Source organism: Dinoponera quadriceps, unplaced genomic scaffold, assembly GCF_001313825.1.
Source record: "Dinoponera quadriceps isolate SergipeBrazil2010 unplaced genomic scaffold, ASM131382v1 scaffold777, whole genome shotgun sequence".
Lineage (NCBI taxonomy): Eukaryota > Metazoa > Arthropoda > Insecta > Hymenoptera > Formicidae > Dinoponera > Dinoponera quadriceps.
The window spans coordinates 2,853,996-2,872,376 of record NW_014555488.1 but is presented as its reverse complement, the minus strand read 5'-3'; the positions used below and the strand labels follow the sequence as shown (position 1 = coordinate 2,872,376).

The window sequence follows — 18,381 nt, the reverse complement described above, 5'->3', positions numbered from 1 at the left end:
CATAGAGTTTTCACTTTTTAATAACTTTACCTTAACATCTTTTTATATAGAATGATAGGTAAAATCAGTTACTGTAAAGAATATAGAGAAATCTAAAAAAAATTCGTTGCATTTTCCACATGTATTGCTAAACTAATGTGCAGTGATTAGTATCATTAAACGATTTTTCTCATTCTTTCACGTACAAAAGTATTAAAATGAGGTTACTGAAAAGAGAATATTTTAGGGGATATTTCATATCTTGTACTGAAAAGCAGAATGAATGAATAAAATATAAAATATCTTGAAAATATTCATTTTTCGATTCACTTATCCTGGTACTTTTATATGCAGAATAAACAGAAGGATCGTTTTGTGCTAAAAAAAGCCATATGATTCCATTTAAAAAATTCACGATAACCATGATATCACTTGTCTATTCAAAGGTCAAACTAATATACCTATCTTCTTTCCCTTTTCGTATCAAACAACTTTTATCTAAAGAACATTTGCTGTGATGCGTATTTTCAGAGATAACAAATTGTAACACTTTAAATAGCCCACCCTCTATATTGAGATAACAAACACAATATGTTAAATTAACATACACGGATATTAAAAATTTTTACCGAAGAACCGATTTTAACACAAGTATAAAATATTTTTTACTACATATCGTCGCGGATCATTTGCAAAATTCATAGCACAAACACACTGGCGGTTCGCTCGGTTGATACTCGTCGCGAACGGGCCGGCAGGCGTCTTCCGTAAAAACCGTAGCGCTCGCGGAATGAGTTTGCGGAAGTACGGTCGTGACTACTTATCTCATAAACTTACGAACGTAACGTTGGATTTACGAGCGATAACGCGGGAATCTCGGCTGTGCGCGCGTACGGAGATCGAGGAAAAACCGGCGCGGCGCGAAACATGGGAAGGCTATTTTAACGGGTGTAACGTCCGACGTTGGCCTCACCGGAGGGGTTGGTTCGGAAATGGAACGAAATCCGATAGCGGGCCGTCGGCCGTGAGAACCACTTTACCGACATGCTCATCGAGAGGTTGGCAGGTAGCTAGGTGAGTAGGTAGGCTTTCGCACATCGGACTACGTAAAGGGGAGGCTTTTATAAAGAACGGAATTGCTTTCTCGAGAAACATGCTCCGCTTCCGCGCGGCAAAGAACGTACCTACCGGTGGAACTTGAATTACTTTTAGCCCCTGATGTATTCCTCAGAGAGATGATTCCCCACGCGAGATATTCGTCTCTCCGTCTAAATTCATGATTCGCGCCGCTGAACGATACACACATAGACTGCATTTTTCTCATTCCGGGAGATAAAGCGGTCCGCTTCTCTTCTCCAGAATTTTTTCTTCTCCCTCTCCTTTGTCTTCCTCTCTTTTTCTTTCTTCTACTTCTCTCCCCGTGTTTGCGAGAGTGTTCGGCGCGCGCAAAATACTTTATCCCGCGTTTCCTTCACGGCCGTGTTTAATGAGAGAAACTCGAAAACCTACATCGCGATTCGAGATTGACGAGAGCATGCCGGCGAATAATTCGTGTCGCTCTCTGCTCTGCTGGAGGGGCGATTTATCGTTCGCGTGACGGCGAAAGTAAAATTTCGCACGGAGTAGTGTGTCTGCGAGATACATAATGATTCGTCAACTCTCCAAGTAAAGCGCTTCGATTGAAGTTCCGCGCCTCTCTCGCGCGCAGGAAATGTTATACTCGAAGGAGGAATGTTTCTTCGGCGGGATGATGATTCGCCCCGCTTTGATATTCCGCCCCGTATTTGATCCGGACGGACCGGATGAATTATTGAACCGCATCGTAATGGTACACGGCACTTATGAAACCGGTTCATCAAAGATGTACACCTTCAGGCACTCGACGGGCATAAAAATGTTCGCACACGTGGCGCGAATCGTCAAGTGTAAGTGCATTAGGAAAAGATGAAGCGATAGCCCGCGTCGTGCGCGGCCCCTACGAAGCGGGGCGACTTGTGTACGAAGGGAGGAAGAAGCAGGGTAGAGGAGGCGAAGAAGGGGCGAAGTCCGGGCTACACATGGGTCGACGTACGGGGTGTGACCCCGCACATTAACCGGGCGCGAATTTTCGCCGTAAATCTCCGTACGCGCCCCATCTCTCGTCTCCCGATCCACGACGTATGTAACTCATTTCGTAAGGCAGGGAAGAGAAATACGTAAATCTATCGACAAAATAAACCGGTCGAGAAATACTCGTACAGTCAACGGAAGAAAGGTCGCGAACACTTTTACCTCGATGTACCTCAAAACGCTTCCGGCGTCCAAACTTATTGAGCATGGTAAAAGAAATTCTGTCAGAAACGATCCACTGAAGTTTTTGCGTTAACAAGATGAATATGTTAAAAAGAAATATGTTAAGAAGGTGAATATGTTAATTTAACCCTCTAATGGCAAGATGGACTTTTAGAACGTTAAAGCGTCTTTCGAAGTGTTTCACTGCAATTATTTAAAGTCAGTTAATAAACTGTATTGTATTTTTTCGCCTATAAATAAACAGAGGATGAAATTTTATGTCATTATTTACTTCTTTTTCCCATTTTGTATATTAATTACATGAAAAATGAACACAACAGATACGGTCGGATTCGATTTCAACCTTATCATTCAGAGATTAACATATATTTGTACTTTTTAACATATTCTCTATCATAAAGTAACACAAAAATTTCAGTGGACCGTTTTTAACACAACAATTTTTACTGGGTATAATAACAGTGCTCTGCGTACGCTAAAGGTTGGGACAAATGTTTGATATGATGTACGTCATATTGTGTCGAACAATTTTATCAAGTTGTTAAATTGTTTCCAGTAAAAAATTTTGTCTTACGATCCACTGAAATTTTGTGTTATTTTAACACGGGGAATGTGATAACAAGTACTTCCGTAGTCAAAAAGTTCCATGCCATGATTTAATATGAACGAACCATAACAATGTTTGTAAATTTTTCGACAGAATTTTGACTGGTGAGATTTCAACTGACATAAAAAGTTCAGCTATTTTCATTGACGCATTCGATAATTTTATTTACTTTTATGAAGTTGTGTTTTCTTGCTTAGGCGATTTTTACGATAAACGAAAACTAAGAGTAAAGAATTTGCATTAAATTTTGCGAGAAGAATGGAAAAAACTGCTGCGAAAACCTTCAAGATGTTGCAAACGATTTTTGATGAGAGAGCATTATTATTATCCAGGACAAAAGAGTGGCACAAACGGTTCGTCGACGGTCGAGAGTTGATGTTCGACGATGATCGAGTTGAACGTTCATCGACCTCGATCACAGCCAATTCGTCGTCGCGAAAATAAAAGATTTCATCTCCAGCCACTGTCGAACGACTGAGAACGGAGCAATCCGCAAGAAACGACCAAAATTGGCAAAACAATTCGTGGATGTTTCACCTCGATAACGCACTGTCGCACATGGTTACATCGAGTTTCTCACCCGAAACAACACTATAATCGTTTTGCAGCCGCCGTATTCGCCTGATATGGCACCAGCAGACATTTTCCTGTTCCCGAAAGTCAAAAGACCACTGAGAAGAAAGCAATTCGAAGACATTGAAGACATAAAACGGAATTTGGCTATACCGGAATCAACCTAACGGCGCTGCTTCCAGGAATGGGAAAGACGTTGGCACCACATTGTTGGGTTCGGAAGAGATTATATTGAAGGGCAACATACTGAATATATTTTTTAAATGAATACTTTGTTTTTTTATTGTTCATGGCCTGGGATTTTTTGACTAGGGGGATACACAAGTATAATGTTAAATTAACACACTCACCTTGTTAACATATAAATGTGTTAATTTATATTTATATCTGTGTACTTTTTAACACATATTTATGTACTTATTAACATTATTATGTTAAAATAACATAAAGTTTCAGTAGAACATTTGATACGAAATTGTTTACTATTTTGCGATAACAATAACCCAGACAACACAAAATCTAAACCGGGACATAAGTGCCTTAAAGATGTTTTAAAGTCATGTTAAAGACGTCTTACTTATAGACGACTTTAACACGTCTTATATCCCGGTTCTAGGTTCTGTACTGTTTGGGAACTAACGTTCTTATAGGCCAGTTTTTCTTACTTTAGTTCTATTCTTTCAGAATCTATAAGTAAGTACTTATATACAATAGAAACAATTTGTGCTTGTGTTAAAAAATCGATTCTTCTTAAGATTTTTTTATTAAATTTTTAATATACCCGTGTTAACATTTTAACATGCTGTATTTATATTATCTTAATATTTTGTATTGAATCGATATTTAACATATGTAAGTTTTAAAATAACACTTGTAAATGTTAAAATAACACATTTTATATTTCAGTGTCGATTAACCATAAATTACAGTGCCGATTAAATATAATGAATATTAATTTTGTATTAATTTTGGATATATTTGTTTTATTTTTCAGCATATTAACCTTGTATTAAATGAGCATAAAAGTTTGTGTGAGCCGTTTGAAATGTGTTAAATTTAACACCAAAATTTTCACCGTGCAGGAAAATTGATTTCCTGAAAATGATTGAAAAACAAATTCTCTTATTGGATACGAATGTGTTGCGAAACTCATCGAGATAAAATTGTCGTCTCTTTTATGCCACTGACTACATGTGTCGACGCATCGTGGCGACGGCTGTGAGCCTCCACATCGAGAAAGTTTATTGTGCCTCTCGCAGATACAGTGATAAAGCGCGTTTTGCGAAAACGAGAGAAATATCCGACGGTGTTTTCATCGCCGTAGCGATACGCATTATTCCGACGTGCAATTTGACATTCGGTGCGCGATTTTGTAACACCGTATAACGGCAGCGTGCATTATTTGTTTACCGCGAATGAGCTCTGTTTCTATTCATTTTGACGATCCGCCAGGGGATATTTTAACGCAAATTGCGGCCGGCATTTGTGCGTTTCGCTCGTCGCCGATCTTGCACGTTTCAGCTATGACCGTAAATGTTTTCGTGCGATTATGTAAAAACGGATACACACGGGATCGCGCAATGAATATTTAATGCATGCGGGAAAAAGAACTGAACAAATAGGGCGGAAAATTTCACTCAAAGTAAGAAAGGTACCACTATGTTTTGTGCTTCGTGATTTATCCTCGGTGGTGGATGTGCGTACGTCGAGAATCGCGCGACGCGTATTAACGAATCAATCGTGATAAAACGAACATCCGTTGAACGATGTCCTTTTTAATACTCGTCACATGAGTCTTCTTTTCGGCGCTTGCACGTTGTTTAGAGACGATGGGAAAACCTCGTTGTGCCGCGCTATATGACGCGTGTTCGCGTTACGTGCGCGGCATCGGTAAGTCTTCCTTCTCGCGTTCCACTTTGAAATATTAATTTATATGATTCCCGCTATACACGTGAACAAAGTCCACTGAAACTTGTGATTCACGACGATATCCAAAGATACCGAGAGAGTTTTTTGCTTCTGCTTTTAAGCCCGTCCCCTTGGAAACCATCGAACGATAACTATAAAACGATCGAAATAAAAAAGGTTCGAGTGGGAGGCGCTGTTGTATTATTTCCCGATATCCTTATAACCCTTAAATTTCTCGCTGTGTCAACAAGGATTCTCGATTTTTCGTCCCTTTCGATACCTTCCCTCTTCCAATTAAAAACACGTTCCTTTAAAATAGCAAGCTTTCTTCTTCAATTTTAAATGAAGCAGCAAAAAATCATACAGATCTTTAGAATTTCTCGCTCACAATAAAAAATGTTATGTTAAGATTAACACATTTCACCCATCCTAAATGGTCCATACAAATTTTTGTGTTAATTTAACACAAGGTGATTATGTTGAAAAATAACAGAAATATCGTATCGAAAATATTAACACAAAATGATATAATGTCCATAACATGTTATTTGACATTGAAGTATAGAATGTGTTATTTAAACACTTATATATGTTGAATATCGACTCAATGCGAAATATATATTAACCCTTTGCACTCGAGGGCTCCGGAGCGGAGCCATTTAAAGTTTGTCTTCAAACTCGAGGGCTCCGCTATGGAGACAATGCAAATAACTTTCAGTTCACAACATAAGGACAAAGACAAATCGTAAAAACTATTGTGTATAGGATATTCCGCTCTTGCAATTTGCATTTGAGTTGGAAGAGTTTGAAGACAAATTTTAAATGGCTCCGCTCCGGAGCCCTCGAGTTCAAAGGGTTAAGATAACTCAACACAAGATATATATTGAGATAACGTAAACACAAATTTGTTTAATTAACACACAGGTAAAACATAAAAATTTCAACAAGAACCGATTTTAACAATAAGTTAAAAAAATGTCTTTTTACCGTATTATATCAAGATCCCCGAACTTTCCCGTCGCTTTCGATATTTTCCCGATAAATTTTTCTAATTAAAAGCACACATTTCTGTGCCCTTTTGAGAGCAACGGGTTTCTTCTTTAACTAAAAAGAATTAAAAAATTCAAAAGAAGAAAGTAGACAAGTCCATTTTTACTTATCTATCATACATTTATAATAATCACATTACGGAGAATAGAGCGCGGCGGGGACAAGGGGCATGTATTTTGAATTTCTTTTCTCACGGCGATGAATCGCCGTGCACTTTTATTGAAAGAAAGTCGCGAGCATGCGGGACACGTTGTCTTTGAGGAGTATAAAGGCGCGTTAGTAAGATACTCCCAGACCGCTATTTTTGCGCCACCTCTCATTAATAATCCATCGCTATCGTGTATCGCGACTTACCGGGCGCATAATCGCGGGGCGCCGTTGTCCTGCGGATCCGTCCGGCGCGTCGGGCAGAACTAGAGGGTATTGGAGAAAAACGGGACGGAAAGAAAGTGGCAGACGCGGCGAGCACGACGGGTCTGCCGCGCGCACACCGTGCGAAAGTTTTCCCAAGTTTTTCGCGAAGGCGGACACGCATGCACGCACGCACTCGGAGCGAAGATCGATAACGACGAAGTGGTCGAAAGGGGCAGCGCAAACGGAGCGGAAGGGCAGAAATAAGAGGAAGAAAAACGGGAGAAATTGAAAAGAAAATCGCGAAGCTAAGAGAGAACTCTCCGAAAAGTCTACAGTCGGCGCGTGCGGACGCGCAACGACGGCACGCGGGCGGGCAGGTAGGCACGCACGCACGCACGCACCACTGAATGTCCCGCGCCACGACGATGACATCACATCCGTCACGTCCTCGCGCCACGGAAGCCCGCGCAGCACTGACTCTTTCTACTAGCCGCTCTCTCGTCGATTCGCGCCCGCCGCCTCGGGCACGCGAGGAGAGAAATCCCCGAGTGAGCGAGCAAGCGAGCGAAAGAGAAGGAGGGAGAGAGAGAAGACGGCACAGCGACACACACGGGGCGCTATACGCGCGGACTGAAAACTAGGACTGACATTAATAAAACTGATTAATGGGGGTAAGGGGGAGGGGGAGGGGGGCAGTCGATGAACCTGAAAACACGTAATACGTAATTAGCATTAAGTCCGCGTCCGTGATAAGACGATATTGCGCGAAATTTGTTTCGTTTGCTCGCTCGCGCGCTTTGAGGTTCGGGGTGGGGGTTCGTTTATTGGGGGCGGCAGAGGTCAGTGAAGAAGTCTCGGGTGCAACCTACCTGTTCCCTCTTTGATGAGAATGCGATGAGAAGATAGACAATTGATGATTGATTAGTATACATGAGGCGCTTTCATGTACAAATGCGATAATTTCGCGACGTCGGTCTCACATAGTAAAAAACACCTTGCATTTGTGTTACAATCGGTCTCCGGTTAAAATTTTTGTGTTAAACTTGGGACATTCTCGTGTGTTAATTTAACATAACTTATTTATGTTATCTATAATAATATATTTTATGTTGAGACGATGTTTAACATGTATAAATATTAAAATAACATATTTTATACTTTAGTGTGTCGATTAACGTATTAATTTTGTGTTAATTTTTAACATAATATTTTTGTATTGTTTTTCAACATATTCATCTTGTGTTAACCCCTTGACATACAAATAAAACGGAATTTGATGCGTCCGAAAAATACTATTTAATTTTGCTCAATGAACAGTTATGTGCAAGCTTAGAAACAGAACTTTTTATTTTGAAATTTGCATTGCTATATAACATTTAATCAGGTTGATATATAATGTTAATGGACAATAATTAAGTAACATTATAAAATAATAATTTAGTAGTTCTTTAAAGTATGAAACATTTCAAAACATTTTGGAACATATTTCTTGCAATATCTTTTCAGGAATAATAAATCGTGTTTTTCGTTCTATAAATGGAAAAAGAATATAAAGTGAAACTAAAGTAGTAAAAAAATCTGTAACGTTAATAGCTAGGTGGAGTCGGATCCAACCACAATACGGAGGAGCTCTGACGTAAATAAGAATTGGAGGGACATGTCACTTATCTGAACAACTTCGAAGTTAAAGCCTGTTTTTTCATTTTCTGGTTGACTTGTGGTTTAAACTTAAAATTGATGATAATGCAAAAATTGTATTTTTCTACTTATGGTTAATCGTTAAACTGATGGTTTTGTAGTGGTAACTTTTAAATTTTAATGATTAACTATGAATAGAAAAATATAATTTTTACATTATCATTAGGTTAAGCTTAATTAGAAAATGAAAAACTGGGCCTAAAACAGCTAGAGAACGAGTGAAAGATAGGTCTAACCAATAGGTTTTAGTGAAACGGTGTATGCATGTTGTGAAATAAATGAGCCATGGGATTGTCGCATTTAACTCTAACCTTACCATTAGAGTTAACACAAAATTTTTTATTGTGCAGACAAGATTACGATTTAACCTATTGCCAGAAGAGATCTTTTTTTTCTTTCTTCCTCTTCATCTCTCAGTGTCAGAATTGTGAATTTTCGACGAGCGGCGAGTAATGAAAAAGTTACGACGGCGACTGTCAACCGCCTCATCGTAATTGCTAATTACCTTCACCGGAGGAAAACGACGTCAAGATCAATTGATCGGTTATCCGTAATCAAATAAGTTACACTTCAGAAGAAGTTGGAAAGCTCAGGCGAGCCCGTTCGCTCATACCGTCACCTCCTTTCCGTGCCTGACACTTTTCACTCAGCGCCGCTTTCTCGCTCGCTCACGTTTCCGCTGAAAGCTCCGGGGGAAGGGTTTATTCGTATTGTGCACGACATCATTATCGTACATTTTCAATGTAACCCGTTGGATTTCGCGTTGCGAAAGCGCAAAATGCAACAGCGTTGATTAAAGAACTGAAATCCTTCATTGTCCCACGCGCGGCAGGCGTTTCAAATTTTACTTCTTAATCTGTATTAATGTCTGCACGTCCTCGAATATATAAACCGCGACGTTCAGCTTGGGAGCATACGTCAAACACATGTTGCTACGTAATAATTCGTTGGGTTTTCGCCGATCCGAACGGCACGTCGAGTGCCAAATTTGCGCAGAACAAGAGATTAATAATCCTCGCTCTAAAACGATTTCGATACGCGACGGTTTGTTTGCGCATTCTCGTCTCCGGAGGGCACGGGGAGGGCGCGTCGTTGAGTATACCGACCACATCGCGTTTCTGGCGGCACTGTTCAAGCATACTCGTGTTATAAGAACCGAATCGTGTACACGCGTAGAAAAAGTCCCGCAATGCTTTGACATTCGACAATGAAATAGTGGACCTCGAGTGCACTCGACACGTACTGCAATGCGCCTCGTGTAACTAACAATACACGGTTGCAACGCGGTATCTCTGAAAAAAGATAAACGTGTGCACACACACATCAGATGCAATGTAAATCCAAGTATGTTGATTCCGTGAAAATAATGCTATCAAGCTGTTACTTGTTGTGGATGGAGAGGTTGCTCGTCAATCGCTCTTGGGTTTTCAGTGCTCCAGATGCGGCAGTTTTGCCTATTGATGTAGCCTTGAAGATGGAAATGTGCCTTGTCGCTCAAAATGATTTTCTTGAAAAAAATCAGAGTCAACCGCTTGCATTTCCAATATATAATTTCCAATACCCAATCAACGAACGTATGGCGTTGTCCATGGTCTGTCGGCTTCAATTCTTGTATCAGTTGGATTTTGTAAGCATGTAGGCCAAGATCTTTGTGCAAAATGCGGTGCAAGCTGGTTTGTGAAATGCCCAATTGGTGGCGAACGTCTCGCAATAGACAAACCAGGATTTTCGCGACATTTTCAGCCACAGCAGTAACGTTTTTGATTGATTTGACTGGCCGAGCACAGGTTGAATTCTTAACATCGCTAACCTGGCCGAGACGTTCAAATTTATTGATTAAATTCACAATTGCTGGACGAGACGGTGCTTTTCTGCGGGTGAATCTGGTACGGATTTTGCGAACTATCTCTGCAAAATTTTTATCGTGTTTGTAGTGAGTCTTCACTATTTCTGTGTGTTGTTAAAGCGAATATCGATCCATTGTTATTAACCGCACAGTTTTTACTCGACAACTGTCAAATATGACAACTCCATTTATAATAGGTACAAAATGCCGCAAAACTTAAAATGAAACCTTTTAATCGAAGACCCTGTTTTATATTTGTTCCACATCGAAATAAAATTGGATTGAAGATTTCGGCTGAAACTAAATTACTTTTTACGTAATGAATTCTTGGTTAAAATGTTCAGCAACGATAAGTTCGATCGCACAATTTCCTCGCATTCAAAATTACTCGTAAATTGATGTGCGCGCGCAAACACGTGTTTTCCGCGATGATCATCGACGTAGAATAACATGAAGTACACATGCACGGAAAAAATTAAGTATCAATTCTTATATAGTTTAATGGACTTATATAGTCTAATGGATGCGATCATTTTTAGTAAGTGTGAAACATTAAATCAATCTTTCGAAACACTGATTTTACGTGGATTTTATAAACATTTTGACATAACACATTTTATAAATGTTTTCAAATTATTACTTGATAATATAATATTCCTAAATATTAAAATCATAGCGTAGAAATATTATTTTTATTGTTTGGGTCAAATATTGTTAACAGTGACGTTTGTATCCTGTACAATATTAAGAGCTAACTAATGAATATCAATTAATAGTAACATTCGGTATTAAAGACAATCATATCTGTCGACAGATTGCCATAATGGAAGTTAAACTGAATTTCAATTCCAGAAAATTCCAGAAGGAATGTTGATCATCTTCGTTGTATGCACGATGGTATTGGTTGTCACGCACATGATGGCGATAATGATATCCAAGTGTATTTTACTCCACATTCTACTCCACATAAGAGCTTATTATTTGCACAATGTGGACGAGTCGCCGCGCAAACGTCTATATTTCTACACTCAAATAGCGCGGATCTTTTCTACATTAGTAGGAATATTTTTACTTTTAACAGAGATTGCGATAATCTGTAGTTTAAAACTCTACGAATTTTCGCAGAAAACCGCCTGGTTGACCAATGTATTGCTGATACCAATTTTAATTATAAATCCAGCTGTAACTCCGCGGCAAGGGGGATGTAGTGCTGTTTCTTTCTACAATATTATCGGGTGTTTTCACCGCATACCCGATAATTCCCGAAAGTGTAAATACGTTTTATATTCTCTAACCTCTGAATTAAAGTATCGAATATGAATTGTTTTTAATCATTAATTTTATGAAATGTAGACGTATATTTAATATAATATATTTATTTTATAATTAGAGAGGTGTTTTAATATAATTATGATAGCTCATAGAGAAAGAACTCTCTTCAGTCCTGCAGAAAATCTATTTTAATATTTTTCCATTAAGAAATTGTCAAAAATCTAAAAATTATAAAATTTCTAAATTCAATGAAACGACGTTTGATGGTCGAAAACTCAAAATGCGATTTGTTTTAGCGTTTTTGAGAAATTGTTATGCTATACTATAATTCTACTTAACCCATCAGTTCTCAAAATGCACCCTCCAGGTAACACAATATTTTTGACTTATAAAGCATCGAAATAACACTGCTAACCTATAACATAGCTCTATGTGTTCAGTTTAGATACTAGTGACTCTAAAACAAGTTGTCAACGCTGAATAAAAGCGATACTAAGGAGTTAACCTGTCAGTTCTCAATGCATCCTCCAGGTGGCACAATGTTTTTGACTTATAAACCATCGAAATAACACTGCTAACCTATAACATAGCTCTAAGTGTTCAGTTTAGATACTAGTGACTCTAAAACAAGTTGTCAACACTGAATAAAAGCGATACATAAGCGAAAAATATCCTTCCAAACTTTATTATTGCCACTTTTCTGAAACACTCGAAACCTATAAATTTGGTTTCCTTAGGTTCCAAAACATGAGATTTCCTAAGAGGAAACAGAAATTTGTGGTTTCAGTTCATTTGGGAACTGACGGGTTAACGCTCGTTGTGAGCGTTAAATGGAACGCATCCATATACTATGTAAACTTCGAATATCTTCGATTACATTCGTTGAAAAGCCGACGGTGTCTTATTGTAGAAAGAGATAATCAGCGAATGAAAAGGAGAGCACTCTCACTTTCTTTACCGCATATTAGCCAATTCATAAGTTGCCCATAAGTTCACTTTATACTTCATCTATAGATTCTTAGATGCCTGGTCGTACAAATTTGTCGAATGTCCCGATTGGCTGTCAGATAGAAGATTTCTAGAGTCCCTAACATTTCCTCTAGATAAAAATTTCATCTTCAATGAGCGAACATCGATGTTTTTCAGACATCGATGATTTTGCCCATTCCTAATCAGTGGTAATAGAATCGAGGCGTTCAGCATATATCTTTATCGCTTATTAAGCGCTCGCTCAACGAATGCGGAACTGCGTTCCGTGAATGCACCCATTGTAAACGGGGATTAAACCGAGAGAGCGTTGATGCGATCCGCGTGCGCAAAAATTTCGTCAAAGTTGCAGCTCTCCAGTGACATCTTGTCTCGATGATCCGAAGGAATATAAATAACGTGTTCTCCAGTAATCGCAGTTCCTCACCATTCATTATTATTGAGTGATGTCTAACGCAAGTGTGCTTGTCGTAAGCTGTAAATATATATTCCAGGAGTAGATTAAGTAAAACAATACGACGCTTTAATCATGACGGAAGAATTAAAACTGGATCATCGTGCGAGGAAGCGGATCAAGGAGGTGAAAAAGAAGGCTCGACCAGGTAGACAAAATGGAATTTGTATTATAATAACCTATGTTGTAAAGCGACGCAAGGTCACACATCGATATCGCCTTCCTTCGGCCTCCGTAGAGTTTCATTTATCCATTATACGCAGCCAAGACAAGCTCGTACTTAGCATATCGTAAGAATCGTGTCATTCACCGGACTCCGTATGATCGTTTCGAGGAAGAGCGAGAAGAAGCTATCGTGTATCCACCTCTCGATCTTGGACGACGATGATGTAATTCGATTTTACGATAATCTTAATTCATTCACCGTTTCTAGCCGTTCGCTAATTTTATTCGACGTATGTGCCTCGAATATAATCTTCCAACAGGAATATATATATATATATATATATATATATATTTATATATACATAACACATATACAAATATATATGTATGTTATGCATAATCAATATTATTAAATATTACTTATGGTATTCAAAACCTTCTTCAGCTAATTTAAACAATGTTCACGAACCTTATCTAAAGTTGATAATGTATCATATGTACTTTTAGAGCTGGCAGATAAGGTAGCATGGAGTCAGCATGGTTACAATAAGAATTTTCAATCTTTCTGGAATTTTCAAGACAATGCTGAACGAATCGATGAATCTAACATGGTTATAGAGGATTTTGTAGAAAAATATGAGAAACCCTACAAGCCTGTGATAATACGAGGTGTTCAAAATGGCTGGAAAGCCCAATACAAGTGGACTATAGAGGTCATTTTCAGCATCATGATTTTAATCAGGGTTGGGAAAATTACTTTTGAAAAGTAGCTCATTACCATTACTTATTTTGGAAAATAATTTATTACTTATTATCGTTACATAAACAGCAATGAGTTATTATAATTTCTATTATTTTCTTCAGCAAATTGTGAAGACTTGTTTATTCACTGCTGTTTATTCCATATGCATGTATTCTATAGTCATATATATGCATGTATTCTAGTCATATAGTCTATGCATTTTATAGTCATGTACATTTAAATTAGTCTGTTTAATATTACAAATACTTTGAAACTTTTTTTATATATAGGATTTAATAATATCATTTTGTAGCTAGAAAACTTTGATATTTGAATATGTGTTTAATAAACTATGCCTATATAATATATGCCTAATAAATGCAAAGTATTGAATCACTATATTTATTGTTGTTATCATTATTAATAAAAAAGAAACAGCATTACCAAATTGTTATTGAAAAAAGTAATGGTAACAATGCTATAAGTAATATTTCTCAATCCTAATTTTGACACATATATAAGGATTGGTGTTATTTTTGACAATTAAATTTTATGCTCGTCTCTTTTTATTCTAGAAATTAGCCAAGAAATATCGGAATCAAAAGTTTAAATGCGGGGAAGACAATGAAGGATACAGTGTAAAAATGAAGATGAAGTACTATGTACGTTATATGCTTCATAATGATGATGATTCTCCCTTGTACATTTTTGACAGTTCGTTCGGTGAGCATCCAAGACGAAAAAAATTACTGGATGATTATGTAATCCCCAAATACTTTCGGGATGATCTTTTTCATTATGCTGGGGAACACCGAAGACCGCCATATCGATGGTTTGTTATGGGCCCTGCTAGGTCAGGTAAATATACTCTTTAATGAACAATTATTTATAATGAATATTAGATATATCGAAGATAGCTATAAAACATCTTTATGAATCATTAGATAATACAATAAGAAATCATGAAATTAGGATGTTTCCAGGCTCTTGGATATTCACTTGGACTGTCCTTTAGTGACTTAAAAAGTGAGGAAAATCATGTCAATTTATGTGACGGTATATGTGGAAATAAAAAAATATATGCACAAAATAATACTCGTGATCGATTCAGCACACTTGTAAAAATGTTCGGATGCTTTCCTTTAACCCTTTCGGTACATTTGACGAGTGAGACTCGTCATCTACTTACTTGGGCATAAAATGTATTACTTTTACATATTAATCCATATAGCGACAAATTAAATCCGTCCCATGGGCATAAAAATCTTAAAATAATTCAATACTCAAAGGGTTAACTTGAACAATTAATAAATAGTCGTAAAATTAACGTAATAGAAATCATGAGGAAAAATAGGTTAAAAACGTAAATTGCATGTTACACTAATTTACGATTATTTATTATTAGTTCAGGTTAAAGGAATATATTGTTACAAATCCGTCCGGATATTTTTACAAATGTGCTGAATCTATCACGAGTGTTATTTTGTGTATATATTTTTTTATTTTCACGTATATCCAGTGATTGCCTAGATGATTTCAAATTCATCTAGATGAAGATGAGATGAAAGTCCGAAAAATTCATCTTAGATGTTATGAAGGTGATTTTGCTTTTGAATTATCTAGGTGAAAGATAAGTTGCGCTATTTATCTAGATAATTTTTTAAATGATCTTGTTTTCACGAGAGGCTTTATGAAAATTTATAATAAAAATTACGTAGATCATAAAATTGCATAACGATTAAGTAATTCGTCAACGTGATCGCTCTAAATTTAAGGATCTAACCAATAATCATTGACTGTTCACTAATTGCTGTTTTCTGTACGTAGTCATTATTTCAGTCTCTTTCTATAAAGTTCATATCAGGCTACTGATTATGAAAGCCGATTTGACTGGCGGTTATGATTGTTGACTCTTGAAGGGTCCATCATAGTGAAGCGTCATGTAACTAGTCTGTTGTAATTGGTACATTAAGAGTTGGCAGTCGTAATCGGCAGTCGGGTCAGTCTTCACAGTCGACAGTCGGATACGGGCTTAAAATGGATTGATCAATTGAAATAAATGGTCTATTCTTTTTAATTGCACCAGTTGAGCAGTGCAGCTAAAAAGAACAGATCAAAGGAAACAAAACCGAAATTTGTTGATTCATTGAAATCTAATTTTCAATCCCTAGTCTGATAATGGGCTTAACGCATAGGCCCGTAATATTTCATTCATTTTAACGAAAAGTGAGTTCAGAATATGGACCATAACATTATTTCAGATAATTTTTAGACGAAATAACGTGTTTTTTTAGGACGAACATGAATATATTTTATATTTCTTTCACCTAGATGATTATTTAGATAATTTTATCTAGATACTGGCAAACACTGCATATACAGTCACATAAATTGACACGATTTTCCTCACTTCTGACGTCATTAAAGGACAGCCAAAGTGAGTATCTAGGAGCTTTAAAGAGATCAATAAACTGCCACGGCATGTGATCATCAAGGCAACCAAGGTTTTAAAAATTTGTTATAGAATAATATATCTATGTGAAATGTATAAAATAATGGCATTCGTCATATTCACAGGTACGGGAATACATATAGATCCATTGGGTACCAGCGCATGGAATGCGTTAATTTCCGGTCATAAGCGTTGGTGCCTATTCCCGACGCATACACCTCGCGAGCTCCTCAAAGTAACCGCGGCAGAAGGTGGCAAACAGCGAGATGAAGCCATCACCTGGTTCTCTGTTGTCTATCCTCGAACAAAGTTGCCTACGTGGCCGCAAGATTGCCGACCAATAGAGATTCTGCAGGCTCCTGGCGAAACCGTTTTCATCCCCGGTGGTTGGTGGCATATCGTTTTAAATCTTGACGAAACTATAGCGGTTACACAGAATTTCTGTTCGCGCACCAACTTCCCAGTAGTTTGGCACAAAACGGTGAGAGTCAGACACAAAATATATAACATCGTTATTATCTGATAATTATTATAAATATAATCATCCGCATAATATAAACATAATAAAACGCGTAAAGTGAGTAGAGACACGAGAGTGCTCAGATTCAATTGTTAAGGCTCCGGAATAGTCGTCATATTGGATTCGTGACGTCCTAGGCGAGAAATGACACGTTGAGAAATATTGCGTGCCATTTGCAAATAAAAAGATATTTGGATAAAACAATACTCGAGATCGTTTAAAGACACTTGTGAAAATGGACGAAAACTCCCTTTTCCTTCTGACAGTCAATAACCGTAAAAGGTACGTGAAATAAAGCCCTATTCATGTCATCAGGAAAACACACGGTTTTACAGCTTTGAAAGGAATAGAAAATATGCTCCTATGTATAAAATTCCAAGCTAATCTTGGTTTTCGTTCATTTTTACGAATTTAACAAATATGTCAAGTCACAGCTGCATAATTAAACAAATAATGAAATAGCACGCGACAGAAAATTTTATTGCCAACATGTCACTTTTTTACGCATACAAGTGTAGTCCAGTAAGCGCTATAAATGCTTCAAAGCATTTCTTTTCTTTCGGGCCCGAAAGATAGATGAAGAAAGAGAAACGTTTTGAAGCATTTGTAACGCTTGCTGGACGCACTTTATTAATTCATTCTTTTGTCGTTCTGAACTGTGTCGAGACTATCAACGCGGAGTTCTTGGCTCGCTTCAACGCTGACTACTCCGGAACCTTAATAGCGAGAATAAGCAATTAATGAATTGTAACATATTGATCTCGTTACGTTAACAGGTACGAGGAAGACCGAAATTATCACGAAAATGGTTGAAAGTACTCAGGGATAAAGAGCCTACGTTGGCGGCATTAACGGATACTATAGATGTAAAAGAAGACACTGGTGTTGCCAGTGATTCTTCGAGCGGCTCTTCGAGCAGTTCTTCGAGTAGTAGCAGTAGCAGTCAATCCGAAGACAGCGAGGATGATAGTGGTCAAGAGTCACTTACCACGCATAAAAAGAAGAAGAGGTATGTACGTACGAAAATTCATATTCAAGTTCACCTGTAATCGTGATGTACATTTTTTCGTATACAACTGATTTATTTGTCGTAGCAGTTATGAACATAATTAAGGCGCGTAATACTGTTCGAATTTTCAGAAGAAAATTGAATAACAGCCAACCCTGACAATATCCAGTATTTGGAACCTACAGAGACCTCAGACTGTACAGTATTAATCAATCCCCTTACATAATTATTGTTTGTACTAAAAATAAATATTATAATTATTATCTTTATGTTCATAATAAAATAAATATTAGATAACATAGCATTCCCTTCTTTTGGATAACATCTCATCCAAATTCTGCACTTAGGTGTCTTATATGATAATGCACATAATTCCTATTCTGATCAAACGTTCATAACATTTTAATTCAGTTGCATCTTGTTAAACAACAGACATATTTGCTCGGCACGTTTTTTTTATCGCTATCGTATAA

General features: G+C 37.5%; 2 protein-coding genes across 12 annotated transcripts in view; one reads left to right on the top strand and one right to left on the bottom strand.

Annotated features, from left to right (window-relative positions):
• The window catches only part of LOC106744384, an 87,016-nt gene extending 79,721 nt beyond the window's left edge, over positions 1–7,295 (bottom strand). For 6 of the 9 annotated variants that reach the window (XM_014619091.1, XM_014619098.1, XM_014619100.1 and 3 more), the window contains exon 1: positions 6,764–7,295. The gene's annotated coding sequence lies outside the window, so the exon portion shown is untranslated. Of the gene's footprint in view, positions 1–1,163; positions 1,586–6,346; positions 6,464–6,763 lie in introns of those variants that run through there. The other 3 variants (XM_014619097.1, XM_014619094.1, XM_014619096.1) reach the window with 3 other exon arrangements.
• Positions 7,296–12,892: 5,597 nt separating this feature from the next.
• Positions 12,893–18,205, top strand: LOC106744448 (bifunctional arginine demethylase and lysyl-hydroxylase PSR). 3 transcript variants are annotated; one of them, XM_014619244.1, is made up of 6 exons: positions 12,893–13,168; positions 13,693–13,898; positions 14,503–14,785; positions 16,505–16,860; positions 17,676–17,912; positions 18,040–18,205. In XM_014619244.1, the coding sequence occupies exons 1-6, from the start codon at positions 13,096–13,098 to the stop codon at positions 18,052–18,054; spliced, it is 1,170 nt and encodes a 389-aa protein (XP_014474730.1). In that variant the 5' UTR covers positions 12,893–13,095; the 3' UTR covers positions 18,055–18,205. The 3 variants fall into 3 exon arrangements, with proteins under 3 accessions (XP_014474730.1, XP_014474729.1, XP_014474731.1); XM_014619243.1 differs by having other exon boundaries at positions 12,895–13,168; positions 17,676–17,908; XM_014619245.1 differs by lacking the exon at positions 12,893–13,168 and adding an exon at positions 13,178–13,409 and having other exon boundaries at positions 17,676–17,908.
• The last annotated feature ends 176 nt before the right edge of the window (positions 18,206–18,381 follow it).

What these genes read in the sequence shown, in the direction of transcription:
- LOC106744448 (XM_014619243.1), top strand. Translation starts at nt 13,096, where the DNA reads ATGACGGAAGAATTAAAACTGGATCATCGTGCGAGGAAGCGGATCAAG. An exon ending in AATACAAGTGGACTATAGAG is followed by an intron (nt 13,899 to 14,502) that starts GTCATTTTCAGC and finishes TTTTTATTCTAG; the next exon opens with AAATTAGCCAAGAAATATCG. An exon ending in TATGGGCCCTGCTAGGTCAG is followed by an intron (nt 14,786 to 16,504) that starts GTAAATATACTC and finishes TCATATTCACAG; the next exon opens with GTACGGGAATACATATAGAT.